Genomic DNA, 21,135 nt, shown 5'->3' on the forward strand with positions numbered 1-21,135 from the left:
CCTTCTCTTCACAGCCACACCACTGTGAGAGAAGAAAGGGGGCAGCCCCATTTTTCACCCTGTGCTTGCTCCTCTGCCAAGGGCAAGGAAGTTTTTACCTGCGCACTACTTTATCATTCCATCTCTGGAAGTTTTTGCATTAGTCTGGAGATGGTAACCTCATGATACTTCTGTTTGCAAGACAGACCAGGTTGGGGTGATAATGGCAGAGAACTGTCTCAGCTTGCAGAAAGAGAAGATGCCAGGAGAGAATAATCTTATTTAAAATTAGAGGAGGGACTTGAGGGAGACAGCAGAAACCCAAGCACTGAGCTGAGCCCTTCAGGGCCCCAGACTGGCACTGTAACTGGAAGGCCACCTCATATCTGGCCCATACCCAGGAGGAGACACATGATACCCACGCAGTTTGGAAAAGCAAGATAAATCAGTCAGATCGTATCCAGCAAAATAACAGATACACCATTCCCTCCGGCTGTAGTTGAACACTGTCTTCCAGCAGTGGTAAGAGGTCCCAAAAGACACCCCAGACCCACTGCTCCCTCTTCCCAATGGAGTCCCCCCACACACCATCTCAGACCTGCCAGCATGCATCCACCTGCAACTGCTCCATAACCACTCCTGTCACGTTGATCTGGGATAAGAACAGGGAACAAAAACCCCACAGAAAAACCCTATTATTAAAAATTTAAGTCAACTCACACAAACAGTGAGAAACAGGCAGTAATAACCACCTCCCCTCCTCAGCTGCAGGCAGAATGGCACATCCTTGCAGTCTCAACTATCATAAGATGGGGACAATGCTCCTTCTTACTTTAAGATGTGCAAATAATACTGGTACCTCGTACTTCTTACTGCATTGCTCATTAAAGCCTTAAATTGATTCCTCTCCCTCCTCCCCTCACAGTTATAATCATTATTATTTCCTTGTGCTTAGGCAAGTGAATTTCCATTGTAAAACCTCCTGTTAGTCCTTCCCACCTATTAAACTCAAGAGAAAAATGTTGAGATGTGATTTACTAGAGAAGGAAACCATTTAAATATATTATTCATTAAAAACAGGAAAATAAAACTAACAAAGCAACTTTGATCTTTTCCATGATTAATTCATGCGCCAGAAGCCCTCTGCACCGTAAGTTTTAGAAGATTGCAAACTACGCTGGCTACAGAGCAGAAGCAGCACTAACGGAGTGACAGCATTTATAGGTCAAAGCTACCAGCACTTGTGCAAAACCCTTGCAAAAAGCAGAACTGGCAGGCTGGGCAAACAGTAAGGAGATCCTGAACCCTTCCCTGCTCCCGACGCCTCGGGGCTCATGGGTGTCGTAACCATCAGCAGCTTGCACACTCATAGGTGGCTCCGTAGTAGGTATCGCAACATGCTATTAGGAGCCCTACCCACACACGAGCTGTGAAGCACGAGCTCCAGGTTAAACCTATTTTTAACTAGATGCAGTTTAAAGGTATTTAAGTAGATGCTCTGGGGACATCCTTCTTTTGGGCTATATGGCCAGCTTCAGAATTAAAATTAGCTGCTTTGGTGTTAAAACAAGAGTGCCCACACAAGGTTTTACACTCAACTAAGTCTGCTTAAAATTCACACCTTTATGGTTAGGCAGTGCAATCTTCCAGAGACATGGGCTTAATGTCTGTCTCAATAGAGGGAGGACCAGGAAAATATTCTTTATGTAACACGAGACAAAACACACAAAGAAATCAGGATCAACAGAAAGCCAGTTGAAACAGGAGTATCGAGCAGCTTGTGTCCAGAGGGACCCAAAGTTTTACAGCAATTCCACAAGAGGCAATCACGTTCCTCAACATGGCACCATCCCTAGGACGAAACCTCAAGCTGTCCTCACCAGGGGCACTGTACTTTTCAGTGGGAAAGCAAACTGTAACCCAAAGCCCAACTGGAATCTAGTCAGGAACAAATTAATTGGGAGAGCTAATTAAGTAGGACAAGTTAACACTCCCCTTTTTCTGCTGTGGTGCAATGCCTCAGCCTTTCCCCCGTCCCTGGAGGTGCACTGGCCTTGTGTGGATGACCAACACCTGACTCACTACCCTGCAACACCTGGATTCTCCTGGTCAACTGGTCACCCAACAGTTGCACAGACCCAGCCCAAGTGGTCCGGCTGCATACTCAGCTCTGATTACACAGCTGATCCCTCGTACTCTCAAAATTTCCATGTGGCAGCTTGCTAATAAGTTCTCTAATTGCCACAGCCTTAAAAAGCAGGTTGTTTACCATGTTGCTCTCCCACACATATTCCCACACGCCACGGGCTGAGCAAGACACTGCCACAGCAAAGCATCTGTCAAAAAAAAAAAAAAAAAATTCAGCCTCTTGTATTCCAAGTTTATTGCTACCATGAAGACACCTGCCAAAAAGCAGCACTACTTCTCATCAAGACAGTCCCCACCCTGGTAACGCAGCAAGGAAACAGTCAGCGCTCAAGCACTCAGGCTAGCAATCACACTGGGCTTCGCTGCACAGCCCGTCCTAAAGCACTTCCACAGATGGCACAGACCATCACTGCTCTGCCACGCACCGCACCCCTCCTAGTGCCAGAAGATTATTTCCCAGAGGGATTTCCCAAGGGCTGCCAGCCAGGAGGAGCAGCAAACACAGCTGTCCCCGACAGCTTCCTCTGCAGCTGACACAGCTAGAGCTGATCTACCCCCTTCCCCATCTCCTCCCCAACAGGGTTTTCACCCTGCAATAGGTATTTCTCCATTTCCGAGATACATTTCTGAGAATTCAAAAGCAGATGTCTCAAATCCATACAAATGCAGCTTTAAAAAATGCTGGGTGCCATATGGAGAAGGTGTTGCTTGACTTAGCTCAAGATCTCTTTATATGCAGAGAGAGGGAAGGACCCCACCGGTTTCACCAGCTCCATAATGGCCATCAGTGCTGCCAGCCAATTTTTTTCTCACAGATGGGTGGCCCTTTCCACCAGGTGTAAGACCAGCAGTAATAAGTACATATTCTGCCTCCCCGGAGGCTCTCCCATCTCACCTCTCTCAATTAACAAATAAGCAGAGGTGGGTGAGCGGGAGGCAAATCACTTTCTCCAAAAGCTTGTGAGGCACCTAAAACCTGCTCCTCTTCTCATCTTTTTTCCTTGTCTCTCAGTGGGGAAGGAACACAGAGGGAGGGAATTTTTTTAGACCTAAATGACAGGAGATGAAAGCCAGCCTGTCATTTGATGCTGACAACAGCCCTTTCACAGACTGAAGCAGCTCTCCCCCTATACGGTACCCTGTCTTCCTTCCAGCACTCCCTTCCACATAGTCATTTTCCAGCCGGATCAGTTCCCAAATCTGGTTTGCCATGCACCCCATGAACAGCTACACTGGCACAATGTGGGGCATGAAAGCAAGCTGGGGGGAAAAGCAGCCAGGCTTTGTTGTGCCTTCTGTGGGGTCCCCGTCCCCAGCATCCAGGCTCTGCGCTCCTCCTTAGAGCACAGCCCAAAGCTGCGTGCGCTGCAGGACTCAGCCCTGCGTGGCCACCACATGGGACACAGCGTGCCTCTGTAGCTAAGGGGCACGATCACTCTCACATGCAAGTTATCATCAGCCCTTTTGGATGCAACACTGGAGCCTTTCTCTGAAGAACTTGTTGTTCTCGCCTTACCTCACATGCACAAGTGAAATACAGGACCAGAGACAACGCAGGTAAAAACGCGTGTAGGGTCAGGCTGAGGCCCCAGATTCCTCACCCAAGTGCCCTGAGCTGGGCAGGCTGGAGAAGAATGATCTTTCTACCTTTATTCTTGCTGATCTGCGAGTCTGTATTGTGAACATACAGGAAGGACAAATTTTAGACACAAAAAATTCAGCATTTCCTGACTTTCGAGAGTCTGATTTTCTGACATTAGCGATATCCTTCAAGTGAAAATGTTTCTGGTTTTAAGTTCATCCTCGGGAACTGCAGCAGCCTTCCCCCTCCACAGTCCCGGTTCAGCAGCACGGCTGTGGTCTCGGGCACACAGCTCCAGGCAGAGACAACAGCACTAACAAGGGAACGCTCCACAGCAAAGGACTATGCTCTGCTGCGCAGATCCAGCACCAGTGAGGGACAGCGCAAGTTCGACAGCTAGACGGCAGAAAAGAGCTGAGATTCTGGGATTAAATCTTGGTTCCAGACTCTAGCAAGAAACAGGCTTTGATGGTCACAACTCTTCTGCTGCAGCCCTTCCTTATTCCCTGCAGCTCCTCTATCAGCCACCTTCCCATATTTTCCCTTTCCCACCTTCTTTAACTTTTTGAGCTCTTTAAGCTCCTTCCTTACAGCTGCTGCCTATACCCACCCATCACCACTCCCCAGACCAGTCTCCTACTTCCTTCTCTCTCTCTCTTCATATTTCTTCTATGTCCTTCTTGCCAACCCTTATGGCTCTATTCCCTCTTCAAGAAACTTTTTCCACCATTTCCACCATTCACTGTCCTCGCTCCGTGTCCCAGCAGACAGGGCATGGAGAGCAGGACACCCACTCAGCCTGACCTGCCTTCCTCCCTCTCCTGCCCCACTGCTGGGGTTCCCCTCCTGCCCCGCTGCAGCACCCTGGGTCAGCGTGGAGCTCAACCACAGGATGGATCTGGCCCAAAACCAACCCCCAGACCTGCTCCAGACCCGCTCAGTTCCCCAGTCCAGCCAGCCAACCAGCCAGCACAGAACTGGCCCTGTGTGAGGCCAGCCCAAGGGAACCCCAAGAGCATCCTTTTCAGACAGATTAACCCTCAATCATGAAACCACCTCATTCCTGTATCTGCAACTACCAGCAGTGTCAGCATTGCCTGGAGGAACAGTCACCAAAGTGGGAAGCTGCTCAGTGCAGGTGGTGTCCACAGCCCTCAAACCCACGTTGATCTCATGCAGTTTCTCCCAGATCACAAATGGGTATTTTCCCAACAACAGCAGAAGGCAGACAGGGACAGTGGAGGCTCTCACCCCTCCCACTCTCTCCTCTGCCAGGCTTGAGGTCACCCTGGTAAAACAACATCAGGATCTCTTTGCTCAAAGTTCTATTTTGATTCAGCATGTCATTCTGGAAAACAACTAAATCATTTCTGCTGAAGCACTCCAGAAAAAAAAACAGCTGGCACTGAAAAGCAGGGAACTCAGCATTTTATGCCGGGCACACTCAGGAACAACCCAAAACTGGGGCATATAAATGGCAAGCATGACTATTCACCTCCAAAAGCACCACTAGAAGATGAGCTCGGCTTCCTACAGCTCCGTGCCATCTTGCCTAAGGCTGAAGACCCCGTTCTGCTTGCCAGTTAGCAAGACCTTGCTCCACTTCATTGAGGTGCAAGAACTGGAACAGACTCAAGAACTGCAACTGACTGCCACAACATCCACAACATGCAGCAGACTGATGCTGCTGGTCCTCTTTGTGTCTGCAGGTCCAGAGGGAACCTCGCCCCCCCCCCCCCAAGCACTAATGATGCACGAATACTTTCCAGGTAAATTGAAGTAATTAAGCACTGTGGCACAACACCATCTTGTTACCTTGAGCATCCTCTCATGCCAACAGGCCCAGCAGATCTGCTCATGCACCAAGTCCCGCACTGCCCCACACAGCAGCCACGTGACAGGGACTACTGGATGTCTGACACATCAGGCTGCCAGACACAAGAAAAACCCTTGCTTGTGGTAGTGGCACCTAAATTAGGAGTCTCCACCAGCAGCCAGAGTTCATAGACCTGGATATGAAATGGGACACAGAGTAACTTGATAGTTGATGGAGGTGAGGTTATGAAAAAAAAAAAAAACCCAAAGAAAAAAAAAAAGAAAATAAAAGAGGTGGGCTTTTGCTCTCCAGTTTCTCCTACAGATTTACAGGGTGACCCTGGGTAACTCACTCAGGCTTTCACCAATAGCCATTCACCCATCTCATCGGTCAGGTTGTGGTCTAGGGAAACTGAGGCACAGACATGAGGTGTGCTGGTGTATGGGGCACCCTGCCTCCATCCGAGGCCAGGGCATCATCCAGGTGCCCTTGACAGCAATGGGTGCAGCAACCAGGGACAGGGCTGCTGTCATCATCCCCAGCCACAGGATCACAGTCCTAACCTCCAACAGCTTTGTGCTCTACTCCTTTCAGCCCACATTTACCATCCTGCTTCGCTGCAGCACAAACACTCACTCCAGTGCAGTGTTGTGCTCCAAGGCCAAGCAGACAGATTTAAGCTCCTCTGGGAACCACCGTCACTTCTTCCAGGAATCACATTAAAATAAAGCAAAAATCTCTGTTCCTCATTACAGCCAGGAACACTGAAATCCCAGAGCAGATTGCAAGCTTGCATATTTATATCTAGGTTTCAGAACGCAGACAAAACATAGCCCACTGAGGAAGCGAAGTTAACCCTGATATTGCTGTTTGTTGCATTTTTACAGCGTCTGGGTATCTAAGCTGTTAGCAGATCTTGGCAAGTCATGAATTACTGCCCAAAACCTCCCAGCATTAGACATACTGCAATAGCTGTGGAGCTCAAATGGATCATTTTCCAAGAAATAAGGTGGTCTTTTGTGGATATGCAGTGGTGCTGTTCACCTCCTGGCTCTGCATTAGCGTCCCTCCGTAACACTAAGCAAACCACTTCGCTGCCAGAGCATAGATCTTCCAGCAATCAAGACTAAACTGTTTGTTTTCCCCTGTTGAAATCCTTTTTTCCTGTGAAAATTCAAAATTTACCAAACTTGCCTTTTTCTCCTCACCCCCCCCCCCTCCTTTTTTTGTTGGTTTCATTTGTAAATGGATCAGAGGCACATGTGAGATATGAGAGTGCCAGGATACAAAAATATGTGGGTTCTCTCTCCAATATTTAAATGCAAAATGCAGTATTAAATATTGAAGCCTTCACTTAAAAAAAAAAAAAATTGTTCACACTATTCTCCCACCTAATAGTTTTGCATTATCCCCACATTCATCCACTTTTTCTGTCTTCCAAGGCTGGGCTGCCTCTCATTACAGTGACCCCTTCTCATGGCACTGTCAGCTTGGACAGGGCAAGTGAATGGCAGGGCTCAGGAAGATGCAGTACAGCCCCTTCTCCTAATGACAACTCATAGCCCAAAGGACATTTCTCAGAACACCCCAAGGCTCCTCCCTATAAAAAAGAACTCCAAGAGATTCTTCATGGTCTCTCTGACTTTGAAATTCTCTCCTGAGATCTTCAGCGTTGCTGAGCAGCTTTGACATCCTTGCGCTTAACTCACAGAGGCTTCACGACAAGCGTAGAGTCGCCCTTGCTCCCGTTGGCTTGGCTGACACATCTCCGTTGGGGCAGAGGTTTGCCGAGCCTGACCGCCAGGACAGCAATACCTGCTCAGGACTTCAAGATCAGCCTCCAGAATTGCTTTTACTTTTTAACTCTTCTGACATCTTCCAGCAAAATTTGGGATTGACTCAGGTTCACCCATCTCCCACGCAGAGACGCACAGCATCTGTAGATGACATTCCTGGTCTCTGCAAAGGCTCAGTCTTCTCCAGGGTGCATTTAGGGTATTATTTTCTCCCCCACGGGACCAGACATTGTTCTGACATATTTCCATCTGGAAATGCAGAGTTGAAACAACATGGAGTACATCTCAAAATCCCTTGCCTGCAGCATGCACATATGTAACAAGTATAAAGCCCTGGAAAAAGTGTAGGCATTGAAAAAGAAAAATACAGGGGTATAGAAAAGCACGTCTCCTGCTGCTCTCTGCCATGTAAGACTTTGGGCTAGGCATCAAGGACTTCCATGTTCTCAGACTGTGAACCAAAGACGGCAAAACTTTTTTTATCCTATTCCGCACTGATATTGCCCATTTAGATCAGGAGGCTCTCTGGACAGCATCTATTACATACCTTAGAATTCTGCTTGTGCTAGTAACCCGAAACAGAAGAGTGGCCCAGCTATCTAGTGTTGCAGCACTCTCCAAACTATCAAGCTGCAACAAGGTCTTTTACCATCTCACACCAACATTCTCTTCATGCCAGTCCCTCTGCTGCCTTCACCTAGTCTCTCCTCACCCAGGGCACGCTCTGTCTTCTCTCTGCTTCTTCCTCTCTCTTCCTTGGCTGCGCAACCACTTAACAGCACCAGCCACAGCTGCACCTTATCTATATCAGCCAACCCACTGCCCCTGAAGCCAGCCCACAGCTGTATATTATCAATGCTAATTAACCCAGCTTCATCCCTCTACAATCTAGGGGATGAGAACAGGGCATTTTTCATTCCTGGTTCCTTTTTTCCAATAATTGTTCCCTTAAGTATAAAAACCAGGCTAAATACAGTCATTATTGCTGTTTACAGAGGACCCATAAACATCTTTTCTCTCCCTCTTGTGCAAGAGCCTAATAACACAGCTGTGAATAGTTTTGTGAGGCTGAGGAGCTACGTTACAGTATAGAGCAAGGACCTTCTTAGCACATCTATATACCATTTGAGAGTTTAAGGTTGCAGATCTTTACTGATTCCTGTCCAAGGAAATGCTACTTCTGAAGATAAAAACCACCTCGTGTTATAAAAATGTATTCTAAGAAAAACAACAGCAAAAGACTCCGAGTCTTCATGCTTGAGAACAAACCGTCTCAAACACATGACGTGTCAGTTGCAAAAGAAAAGAGCGTTTCCTGCCTCCATAGAGGCAGGTTCAGGCTTCCTTGCTGCTGCAAAGCCTACCAACATTAAATATTTAGAAATGGGTACTATATCTGCTCTACCAAGTCACTTGGCTTTTCAATATTCTCATTGTTCTATTTCTTGCCCAGAACTCAAGTTTGTCTTTGTCTTTCCTGACACTGAAAGAAAAGAAACAACCATTACTTACCTCACAATGATGAAATTAAAATTGAACTTCAAGCCAGAACTATCACTTTGAGTGACAAAACAAAAAAAAAAAAAGCAACTTGCAAGAGTTTGAAGCATTAAAATAGAAGCACTTCATTTTCCACAGGGCCTGCTTCATTCATTAATTCAATCAAATAATTAATTTGTATTAATTTCATTAGCTTTGCTCAAAATTAAAAGACGTAAAGAGAGGTGGCAAACCAAGGGCACAGCAACGTACCTTTTAGGCAAAGCTGTGAGGGGACTTTGCTCTGGGACGCCAGTGTTGCAAGGGAGAGAGGCTCATGCTGTCCTTCAGGCACACACCTGGAGCCACTGGGTGTGCCGTCTGACCTTGCTGCCGCAAAACACCCTGACCAATGCATGCTCACCTGTGCTCACCTGCTTTGAGTATCTCTACTAATGTGTCACAGGTGACCAGAAGCACCAACAACAGCAGTAGTTCACCCACACTCATTGCAAGGCTTTTTACTTCAAATCCATCACCCCTTGCCCAAGAAGAAAGAAATTCATGGCTTGCCCTTTCACAGCTGAAACCAGTATTCAGTAGCAAAGAGGGGCAAGTAGTGGAGAGCAGCTCTGAATTCGTGCCACTGACTGCAACACCCAGTGGGTCACCCCAATAGCACGACAGTCACTCACTATGAACACCACAAGCCCCAAAGACAGTGGCCCCTTAGAGAGACTTCAACCAGAGCCAGGGGGACCTAGATGACACCCTGGGACAGCACAGAGAAACCGTACTCAGGCACACCGTGCGGGAGAACCCCAACGGCCCCCAGTCAATGCTGTCTTCCTGCCAGGGTGCTCCCAGGAGCAGTGAGGAAGGCAACACTACTTGGAAGCTGTCCACATGGAAATGGTTATGGCCAAGGTTAGGAGAAGAGGAACATCAGGGAACTTTATACCTGACACAGCACTACCTGTTTTAGAGAGCAATAAACCAGAAATTTTCCTTTAAAGGAGGCTTAAAGCAGAGTCGAGATCTTATGGATTATCTTAGAGATCCTGGCAGACATGTGGGTCATCGCAGGGAGGGAGAGAGGCAGTGCACGAATGGTTCAGCTAAACCACAGCCCCCGCGGTCCCCAGGGCTGGGCAGAGCTGAACTCCTCCCGAGAGCTATGGCTCTGCTTGGGCCCACGCACAGCACACTGCACCCCACTCCCACCCCCAGCTCCTCACATCCACAGAAGAGGCACATCTATGGCAAAGACAGACCTCTCAGAGAAGGCACATTCATTATTTTTAAGAGAGAAAGGGACAAGGAGACACAAAGACAGAGAGGTAAGAAATGCTAAAGACACCATTGGCAGGGGGGAAGGAGTATTAACATCCAGAATAAAAAGAATAAGGAATTCTTTTATTTTAAAAATCATGATTTTGATGGCTTAAAAAAATCCTATTGTCAGGCAGGGTGAAATAAAGAAAACCCAGGAAAGAGTAAATAAATTCATTGGGAGGAGGGAGATGTTCAGGGGAAATCAATCCCTAAGCAATGCCTGAAGTCTAGCAGGCAGCAGGCAGTCCTCACCTTCTCTACAGAACAGCCTGGAGTCAAACAGCTCTTGGGTCAAGGAGGGAGACAGCTGGATGAGAGGGTGCTTCCCTCCACCCCAGCCAGGTGCTGGGGCCATTGGGACCCAGCACGGCCAGCAGAGACACAGTCATGCTTGGAGAGGTAATCTCCTTCCAAGGTAAGGAGATTTTCATTTTAATTTTGCACTGGTTGCTTTACACAGGAAATGTCAGCTGAATGAGGGGAGTTAATATAATCAGATAGCGGTTAGCACAGCAACAAATACATCCAGCACAGAAAATAAAGATAGGCAGGATAATTTCACTAGACATCCCTCACTTCCTATTGCTCCATTCCCTTCTCTTCCTGGACGGATTTTTAACACATTAAACGGGTGTATTTCCGTGCCTCAAAACAGGAGGTTAACACCGATGGACAGAAGAGCCATATGAGAACCTACAATAGACTAACCTCTTCTCCCAGCTGTACACTTTCTATACTACCCGCATCCTGATGGTACACTAATGCTTCTGTCGGACATGCTGCACCCCTTGCAGGAGTGCCATGCTTCTCCTCTGTCCTCACCATGGGTACCCAGAACCAAATCAAACTTTTGGTCAAAAGACCATTTGATCAAACCAAAAAAAACAACCACTCCCAAAGCTAAAGAAAGTACAAATTGCCAGCACCACCTTGTCTGTTTTGGGTAAGCTCTATAAGACAACAAAACAATACAGTCTCAGGGAGACCTAACATCCCAGCCTTTTTTGTTTGGTTGATTTTGGTGGGGTTTGGGGGTTTTTTGCTTTTTTCTTTTTATTCTCTCTCTCCTCCCTCTCTTCAGCCACTTTTTGAGCTTTTACTTTACTGGAGATAGATAGTGGCTGAGACCCTGTGAATTTGCCTACTTCCATAAACAACACAACTAGCTTGGTATAAAACCCCTCTGAGATGACTGATGTGTTGGCGGTGTGAGGACCAGCAGTAAGCACTGACCCTCCACCTTTGCTCAGTGGAGCTCTCAGAAGCTTTTCAAAGGAAGATGCTCCCCACAGTTCAGACTCCATTAAGTTATCCTTCTGACCCCACGGTCTAGTGACAGTAGTGAGGCAAGAGCTGCTAAAAAAAAAAAAAAAAATGTGGGTGGCTTGAAGAGTCAGCCTATGGACACTGTCATGTTGCTCTTCTTACCTGCTGGAGTCTGGCTTTTTTTTTGCAGCACCTTGTCACCATTTGTTTGACCCTTTTCAGAGAGGAAACGTACCAGAGTTACACACTTAACCATTCATAAGTCTCAAGAAAATTATCAGAAGTCCTAAACATCATATTGCTTGGGAACTCTACATAGGTCTATGCGTGCTACCTGACGGGGTCCAATACAAACTAATTGTTGGGTTCTCTGTGCACCCATAGACACACACAGCCCTCAAGCGGCCTCTGCAGCATTAGCCATAGCTAGCAGGGAGGATGTGGTAGCGGCTGCTCTCTGTACTCGGGCAAACAAGTGGGAGGCCACTTTTTGTGCTTTGAAGTTGTGGAGTTATTCTCAGAATTCTTTCCAAAACACTTACATTTCAAATACAATTCTGACCCTCCACATTTCCAGAAAAAAAAAAAAAAATGAATTAAATATGACATTACGGAAGATATCTCACTATTTTTCAGAAGGCAACTGCTCCCTGATGGATGCCTCCACTATCCAACAACTGGAAGAAATCAGTATCTGCAATCAGGCTTGCTCTGGATTATGTCTGTTCTTGGAAACTCTAAATGTGACCACACACGGAACTAACCAGTCAAGAACAACACCAAGAACCATCTTCAATCTTCCTGCTCTGCAAGTCCACACAACCTCAGTAACAACAGAAGAAAGAGAAGTGAACTATTTCCAACATTTCCCATTTTCCTCGGAAATCAGTAGCTGTACAAACATTTGAGTCCTCCATCTCTCGTCTTTGAGACCTTGTTAGCAACATGCCTTAACGACTTAGCCACCATCACAAGTTTGAAGCCCTCTCTGGATTTAGGCTTAAGCCCACCATCCCTGCTCAACCCTGCCTTAAATGGCCAAGCATGACACGCTTGCATGTGGACACAGACTGAGATGCAGGTCAGTAAAAGCCCTCTAGTTTTTTCCCCTCTTTCCATCATCAGCTCTGTCATAGGCAGTTAAAGCCAATTTTTAATGTCCTTTTCACCCCTAAGAGCCATGGTCTCTGGACATGCAAATAAAGTCCTTCAGGCCTCCCTAGCACACCTTTGCACTCTCCTCACTCTCTGGTTACAAACAGAAAGCTTTTTCCAAATTGACTTGAAACAGTAATCTTCATGTCCCCCTGTCAAAGCACAGTTGTAGGGAGCATCTCCCTAGTGGAGAAAGGGTAAATGATCTGCTGATGCTTTACGTGGGGATAAATGTGAAAGCCGACATCCCAAAGTCAACACCTGGGTAGAGAAAAACATTATTTCCTACTTGACAGATAAAGAACTGAAGTTGTAGTGGTGCTGTGCCCAGTGAGCATTACATGGTAAATGCACTTCACTAGAAAAGGGAATTCTGGTCCTCTCTGCCCTGCAGCAGTGCCAGAGGGTGATACTCCTCGTCTTCTCCATCACTCCAAGACTATATATTCCTTAGGAGTCGAAGTCTGCATTTCCGTTCACGTCTCCCTCCTAACAATACCTTCTGCAAGTGGGATTATGCCCTGCCAACAGTCCCTAGGAGCAAGAGCAGCCCCAGCTGCACACAGCGAAGGATGACTGCAAACCCTGCCACTGCTTCCACACCACGAGGCTTGGGATACTGCTGTGGAGGGGGACACCGACTGCTTGCAAGCCCTTGCCAGGCCCTCAGGTATGGCTCAGCTGATCACTTCTGTAATCAGATATTTTAAAAGGCCACAGCCATCCTGCCAGGAGCAGAGCAGAGCACTCCTGGGGTGTAAACCACCCAAAGAAAACCAAAAGCTTCACCAGCTCCTCTGATGCAGCGGCTCACCACCAAGCAGCTGCCCAGGCCCCAGCACACATCAGGCTGCTGGCTCAGCAAGAGCAAGACAGCTCCCCAAAAGCTCCTAGTAAAGCACAAGCTTCCATTCAAACCTGCATTTGAAAAACAAAGGCAGGGGCACTGACAGGCCTGTGCACCTCCACAAGTGGGGAGCTAGAGGAACTGCTAAGCAGGAAAGCAGAGCTGCCCTGTAACCACTGAAGCAAGCAGCCCTCCAGCTTGCACCCTCTTCACATCCAAGACAGAGCATGGCAGGGTCGGCTGCCTGTGCTGCATCCCCCAGCACGGCCTTCATGCTAAGCATCAGTTTCTGGGGCGGAACAAGAGAAAGCATTAAAAATCCATCTCCCCCACGCTGCAGGTAACAGAGGAGCATATCCTGCTTTGATTCCTGGCTCCCATACAGAAAACACTCCCCCAACAAATGCAGGTTGAGGCCACAGCTAAAACGAAAAAAAAAAGAAACCAAAAAGAACATGGTGTAGGTCTGAAGGAAATAAGCTTTTCCTGGGTTTCTCCAGCACAGTTCACATCCATGCTCATAGCTGGCATCACAATAAACAACAGGTAAATTAAAAACATCACACTATAAAATATAATTACAGAAAAAAAAATCCACCAGGTACTTATTCAGGGCAGCTGTCACACTAAAACCTTCTGAGTTTCCTGTGCAAAGTGAACTCGGGAAACAGAAATGCACGTGAAGTAGATGGGAAACTTTACAGAAGAAAAGTAATCCAGATGTTTTAAACATGTTCTATTTTAAACATGCTCTACGTGCTCCGTAGCTTGCCCTTCAAGAGGCACCCAGGTGAAAAGGACAGGTGACAAAAACAATCTGTTCGAAGGACAGCTTCAGATAAATAAACCAGATCAAGCACAAATCAGCTCCCTGGGTCTGAGATCAGAGCAACAGCAGAGCAGAGGGCACACACACAGCATGAGCCATTATGAACAGCCTCTTCCAGATATCCCACATCACTTGAGAAATCTCCAGCACACAACAGCACGTGGCCTGTGTGAAGAATGCCATTCGCTTATATACTGCTTGGTAACTCATGGCAAGTACATACAACAGAGTCCAGCTCTTCATGGAAACAAGCCAAAATAATTCCCTTACCTTCTGTGAAACTGCCTGTAAGAGTTATGACAACAAACACTTTGCCTTCGGGCTCCAAATCCACCTGAAAAAGTAAAGGAAATGTTAGCTGATCTGATTGTTTTTCAAGGCAAGCACTCTTCTTGGGGTTTTGCATGATAAGTCTTGTCAACATTTGATAATATTTGAAGCTCTCTATATATTCTCACGCACACCCTTAATTTTACAAAATAAATCAAGCTCAAATGTTCAACATTCAGGGCTCCATAGAAAATAAGGAACTTGATTCCTTCATTTTCCTAGAAGTGATGAAAAATCTCCACCTTGCTAGAAAAAACAGAGATTAAAGAAAAAAAAAAACAAACGTGGTTAATAGTTTTCCAATTTTTCAGATAAATGAAGTGGGAGTAACATTAAGCACACACAATTCTCTGAAAAGATCCATGCATATCTGTTCGGTGAATTATATGGATATTTCCTCCCTACTATATCTTATCCCACTGAAACTGTTTCAGTCTCTCAAAATACCATCAGTGCTAGGGTAAACACTGATTTCTTACATAAATCACCTTTTGGCTTTAAACCACAGAAAACAGAAAAATGTTAGTGCTGTTACCTAAGGGCTTGTTGCCGTTTAATCTAAATTAGATGGAGATACAGAACACAATTTTAGGGATCAGAGATTCAATCCCATTGTTGGTCAACCTGTCCTTGAAAGAAGGTATTTAGTTTTTGGTGAGTAGATTTTTCCTTTTTAGTTACTTTTTTCATTAAGGTCTTGCTTTTGGGTTTGGGGTTGTTTGTTTGGGGTTTTTTTGTTCACCAAATAGTTTTTAGCAAAAAATCACAGCTAAGGATCCCTGAAGTTTGAGTCAGGCTGTCACACAGAAACCTCACTTAAAAAAAAAACAAAAAAAACACAAAACAAACCAACCAACCAAAGAACCCAAAAACAACGCATCCTCCACACACACCCAAACTGCAATGTTAAAATTAGTGAAGAGCAGCTTCACACCTCGTGTGTATCAGTAATCTATGCAGAACAGAAATTCTGAAAACAGAGCTCTCTGGAGGAATGACTAAACATGATCGCTCAAACCCTTTCTCTTCTCTTGTACAGCCACGTTTCCTTGGCCTGGCAGAAACAGAAGCAAGCCTTCCACATCAGCAGCACCAACTTTCATCACAGAGGTGCCCAGAATTTAATACACCTCTGTGTGCACACTGCAGAGTAGAAAAATATTTCTCGGTCCTGCAAGAAAGGATGATGAGCCCCGGCTCCCTCTTTATTCTCAGGTAACACACAGCATAGCCTGCCAACGCTTTCATTCGTCTCCAGTGTTAATACATATAATGTAATTCAAATAAACCTCTAACCAGAAGCCTAAACACCCACAGCAACAGTGTATGGACCACTACAGTCCTGACAATATTTGCCCATGGTTTGCAAAACCCTGTCATGCACCAACTGGTTCTTTTAAGGTAAAAACATTAAGATACAGGTTCAAAGAGAAAGTTGAACTCAAACAGAAGAGCCAAACAGCCATGCTACAAACGGACAGAAAGTATCTGCATGGCTGTAAGCAGGCCAAAAAGGTGTCAGCCAGACTGACTGCAGTGTTACGGTACAGCAGCACTTTCTGCTGGCACCTCCACTCCTAGGGATGCTAACGGCAGCTTCACTAACACGAGCCAAGAGAAAACAATCTTCTGGGGTAAGAGTTGGGAGGCAGAGACAGCACACACCATCACCAGGCATTGCCCTCACCTACAATTTGTTGCAGAAGTATAGAAATTGGTTTTTAAACTATTGAGAATTTGTTAGGATGAGCAGAGCAAATGTTTTCAGAGAAAGGATGAGAGAACATCCTACTCACATGACTCCAGCTACAGTCCAGAAGTGACCTCTACAAATGGGTTACAAAACAGGGAAGCTAGAAGTGCTTGGGAAAATCCTATCAAGTCTTGATTTTATGGACACTATATTTTCAGTTAAAAAATATATATATTTATATCAATCTCACAGGGAAAATTTAAATTAAATATTTAGCTTTGACTCAACATAAATTCTTGTGTTTGCTTGGGCTGCTTACTACACTGGCTTTAGGAAGCTGTATTTGTGCAGCTCTGACTCGATTAATATTGAAAACATTCACCAAATAAACTCCAACTCCAGAGATATCATGCATCATTTTGCCTAAATTTCAGTTCAGTGGAGAGGTACGCAACTTTGTAAAGAATGGGTCTTCCATAAATATAAAACATTTATAATATATATACATATAGAGCCACCCAAATTGATTTAGGCTATAGCAAGAATTCAAATTTTATGGGAAAATCCTTACTTCTTTAGGTTTCCAAAATCATTCTTCAATGCTTATCTTTCTTCTGCCTGTCTGAATGCATAGCGATATGTTAGGCTCCTACTTTCACATTCACAGAGAGGATCATCCCTCCCTTCTGACATACAGTCTCTGGAGGGATACAGAGCAAATCCTGCATTCCTTGTTCAGTCGCAAACACAAAGGTTTGTCAAGACACAAGCAGCTGGGCTGAGACCAGGAGATGCAACAAAAGCATCACGCACCTCCAACACAGGGCACAAACAAAAAATGGTCCAAACTCTGTGACACACCTTGCTCTCCATCACCGAAATGGGATTCCTCTGCCCAGGGTAGCATTATCTTACAAAACAGAAGTAAAACAATTCTGCATGTAATAGCAGAAGATTTACAGGAGTTATAAAACAATCTCTCTCCTCTCCAGACTCCAAGATTAAAGACCAGTCAAATCCCCTACCTCAACTAAGCAGCCGTGTTCATATTATACCACAGTTCAAGAGCACTCAGTAAAGAGGATCTAGCTACACTCGAGATCTTCTCAAGGCACATGTAAGCAGGAGAAATGAAAGATTACAGCTGAAAGGCTCCAAAATGAGGAGTGAGGCCCCAGCATGCCAGGAGCTGCTAAAATTTTTGCACACAGGCATCCCACTGGATGCAGGGCTGAGCGCGAAGTCTCATTCTGTACAAGAGGTTAAAACACAGAGTCTTAAGAGCTTCTCTGGTGTTAAACTGATAGCAACAGCAACAACAAAATATAAGATACAATGAAATGGAAATAATTAAAATTAATAGACCACTGGTAAAAATTCTGGCTTTTGAATCTGCTGTGATGTCCTTTAAAGACGAAATTTGCCCAGCTACATGTATGTGGAATGTACCTGAAACAGAAAATAATCTCTGACCTAGAAAACTGAAGGGAAAATGTCTGACCACAGGCCTGCCCTCCCATGAGCCTGCCCGAGATCAGACGATCGAGCAGCTCCCGGACAGCAACACCCACCTGATGGGACGTGCTTCCCCTCACCATCGCACTGCCGCCCCACACCATGGCCACACGATGCGGAGGAGCCTCGCGCCGGCAGCAGTTAACGCCTGTGAGCTCCTCACACTTGCTGGACCACAACCTGCAACGCCATGCAGCCAAACAGATGCTCGCATGCTGAGCCAGCGCGCACACCGAGCACCTTGCTAAGCCCGGGCCCTGGGGCTAAACTCAGCCATCTTTGCAGTACGGTTCCTCGCGTTCCCGGCCCTGCTTTACACCTTCATTGCTGCCTTCACACTTTGCGGTGCAGCTAATGAAACAGCATATGCTTCAGGATAGCTTTACCAACCCAGCAAGCAACTGCAGCCACATTTGGGCGCATGGAAATATGCCCATAACCATCTGAAACCAGATGCCCACAAATGAGGAGTGTGGTACCCTACTTATTCCCCAAAGGAGGAACTCTGAATGTAAGCCCTCCTTCGATCTCGTCAGCCACTGAAGGACTTCTATCACTAGCACTGACTTTCACAGACTGAGAGGCCTTCTCACTTTGCTCTGTTATTTAATAAGATTTGAGGACTTCGGAAGGAAGCAGCTGCCAAAGGACTGGCCCTCCAGCCATGGAAGGGATAACCCTACCGAGCGACGGCTGGCTGGCCGCCCAGGCCCTGACTGCGCGCTGGCAAGGCTCCGGTGATGGCGGTACCTCCCAGCATCAGCGAACACCCTCAGGATCCAGCCTCGCAACAGCAGCGTGGGCGTAACACAAAGTACCACACATACACCAAGTTTTGCTTCTCACTTCTTTCTGTTCTTTTCTCCCCAGCATTGAGTGTCGCTGCCTAAAGGCAAAAAACCCTATGTTTTTACAGATAAGCAGGGGCCACAGTATTATTCTTGACAGAATTATTAAGGTTCAAAGCAGACCACGCAATCAGTTTGGGTCAACAATGCAGCTGATGCTGATCTTTCTCAAAGAAAGCAGGACAGGCTCAGAAAAACTCAGCAGCCTGAAGGCAGCGCAGATGATGCTAAGGGGGAACTCCTATATCATAACATAGGAGATAAGTGATACAGGAATGTAACCATCTGTATGTATTTGACAACAATATTAAAAGAGTACTAAGTACAGAGAAAAGTTTCCTAATGCCAAGATCTATTTGGCACAGGAACTTCTTTCAGGGAATTGCAGAATTTTGCCTGGAAGGTTTAGTATCAAGAGCAGGAGACTGCAATGGGAAAGTCCTGTCGTATTGGGAGAAGCAAAGGAGAAGTCTGAATTTTTAGGCACGCGTGATATTGTGAACGCTATGAGGTACACTGATCTCCAAATAAACCAAACTAACCTGGCGGCATAAGCATCACACCATTGGCACGTATAGCTGCATACAGCGACCACCCTCCCCTCTCTCTGGCACTTCCATCCTCAGCCTGGTCCCCCAGAGAAAAACTGGGAGGAAAAAACTTTTGGGCTGTTTTGGAGGTAACTTGGCGAAGTTTTAGTTAACTGGGAAACCGTGCTTGTCGGTGTAGTAAAGCCTGTAAGCGCCACTCTTTTCTAGTTCAAGGAAATGGAAGGCATTCCTCCACAGCACAAAGGGAGGGGTAAGGTCAACTGCTGGAGCTCAGCTGGATCTGTAAGAACAACACAGGGGTTTGGCCCAGAGCTAAGCATACACTTTAACTCCTGTTGAACTTCACAGCCGTACCTAAGAGAAAACAAGTGCTGGAGGATCCTGGCAATTGCACTGGAAATGAGCAGGTAAGGACTGAGGAGTTCAGCCGCGGTTTTGTTCACTTCCATTGTGAGACACAACACTTTGGCAGCCAGGCTGAACACAGGACCGAGGACTTCGCTCCTAACCCAAACCGCTCACATGATGCCCCATGCCTGAACTTGCCAGGATGGTGCAGCTCCGCGTGACTTCAAAGGGAGCTGCGAGGGATTGGTTTCCCACAAGGAGGGGCCCCAGTCAATCATGTCACACACCTTCTCCAGAACAGGACTGTACTAACATCTTCCTGACAACTAGGCAGGTGTTATTTACTCCACTTCTCTGCATTACACACGTACACACACACACACACAAAAAAAAGCTAGCTCGGGAGCAAACAAGGGAACAGATGCAGGGAGACCAAAACAGGGCTCCTTAATCATATGCCTTCACACATGTAATAAAAACTGGTTGTGTGTGATTCATCAATGGAAGAGGTTTGGAAAACAAATTCAGAAGGAGGGTAATCTCTCAGGCAACATATCAACACCCAGCTGAAGCATCCACTGAACTCGAAGAGCAGGTATAGTCAGTCGGCCTCTGAGAGCATGGCATGCCTCTGTGAAAAACTCACGGTGGATGGGAAGAGCCGAAGGAAGGCTGCCTGCCTGCGAGGCGCTTGCTCTCCAAAATGGAGACCAGGTGGACGAGGTGGACCTCCAGGATGAAGAGACATCTTCAACGCTGCATCTGGCACAAGCATTAATCCTTGCAAACAGTACTTTAGGTTTTTCTCCTCCCTTCCCCACAGCAGATAATCTGGTCTGGGAAGCCTGATCTGAAGTACACTGAAATCAGTGTGAATCTTTTTATTATCCTTGGATCAGACACAAAAGACGACTGCATTTACCCTGGAGCCCAGAACATCCTTTCTCCCATTGCTGCTCCGTCCTTCCTTCCCCACAGGCACAATTAGTAAGCATCCTAGAAGTACAACCTTTTTCTAAGCCATGTCAATGCTGACGTGGCTTCAAAAACAGAACAAGCCAGACACTTGCAGTGAATAAAGCAAATATAAAAGCTACCTGGGGACTTAATTAGCTTAACTAAACAAGCAGCTATATCTTTTTACTTCCTACACAATTTTTAAATTTAATTAACAGAACTGCATATATAATCAGTCATTTATAGAGGCAATTCCCAAGGCTCTGTTCAGTCAAAAGAGCTGAAAGTCTGGGTTAGGCTAAAGCTGGTTTTTCACATGCCTCTAGTTATTTCTTTCAATTTTTCTTGTTTAAGCTCCTAGTAGATCATGCTATGAAATGTCAGATCTTTCTGTATTTTAATAAGGTAGCACCTCCACCTGAGCATGCCTTTGTTGGACAGGTCAAGTAGCAACTTTCTCAGTCAAATAAACAGTGACTAGATTAATCACTCCCTCTTGTACGTTCTGAGGCTGATAGACACCTGCCTATCAAGTTAAGCACCTCTGAAAATCCTTAGGGCTCTCTAATACAAATGGGATTTTGCATTTCCAGATCAATAGATTAAAGCATTTTTTCCTACAAATGCAGGGCAGGCAATTTTTAAGATTCCAATCATTCTG

The 21,135-nt window shown here is 46.1% G+C and overlaps 1 protein-coding gene across 1 annotated transcript in view; it reads right to left on the minus strand.

Moving 5' to 3' along the window:
- Positions 1 to 21,135, minus strand: part of PRKCH (protein kinase C eta) — a 121,596-nt gene that overhangs the window by 78,749 nt on the left and 21,712 nt on the right. Inside the window, exon 2 of the mRNA XM_055716395.1 lies at positions 14,503 to 14,566. Coding sequence (XP_055572370.1) covers positions 14,503 to 14,566 — 64 coding nt within the window. The remainder of the gene's footprint in view (positions 1 to 14,502; positions 14,567 to 21,135) is intronic.

The sequence above is a fragment of the Falco cherrug genome, chromosome 7 (genome assembly GCF_023634085.1).
Source record: "Falco cherrug isolate bFalChe1 chromosome 7, bFalChe1.pri, whole genome shotgun sequence".
Lineage (NCBI taxonomy): Eukaryota > Metazoa > Chordata > Aves > Falconiformes > Falconidae > Falco > Falco cherrug.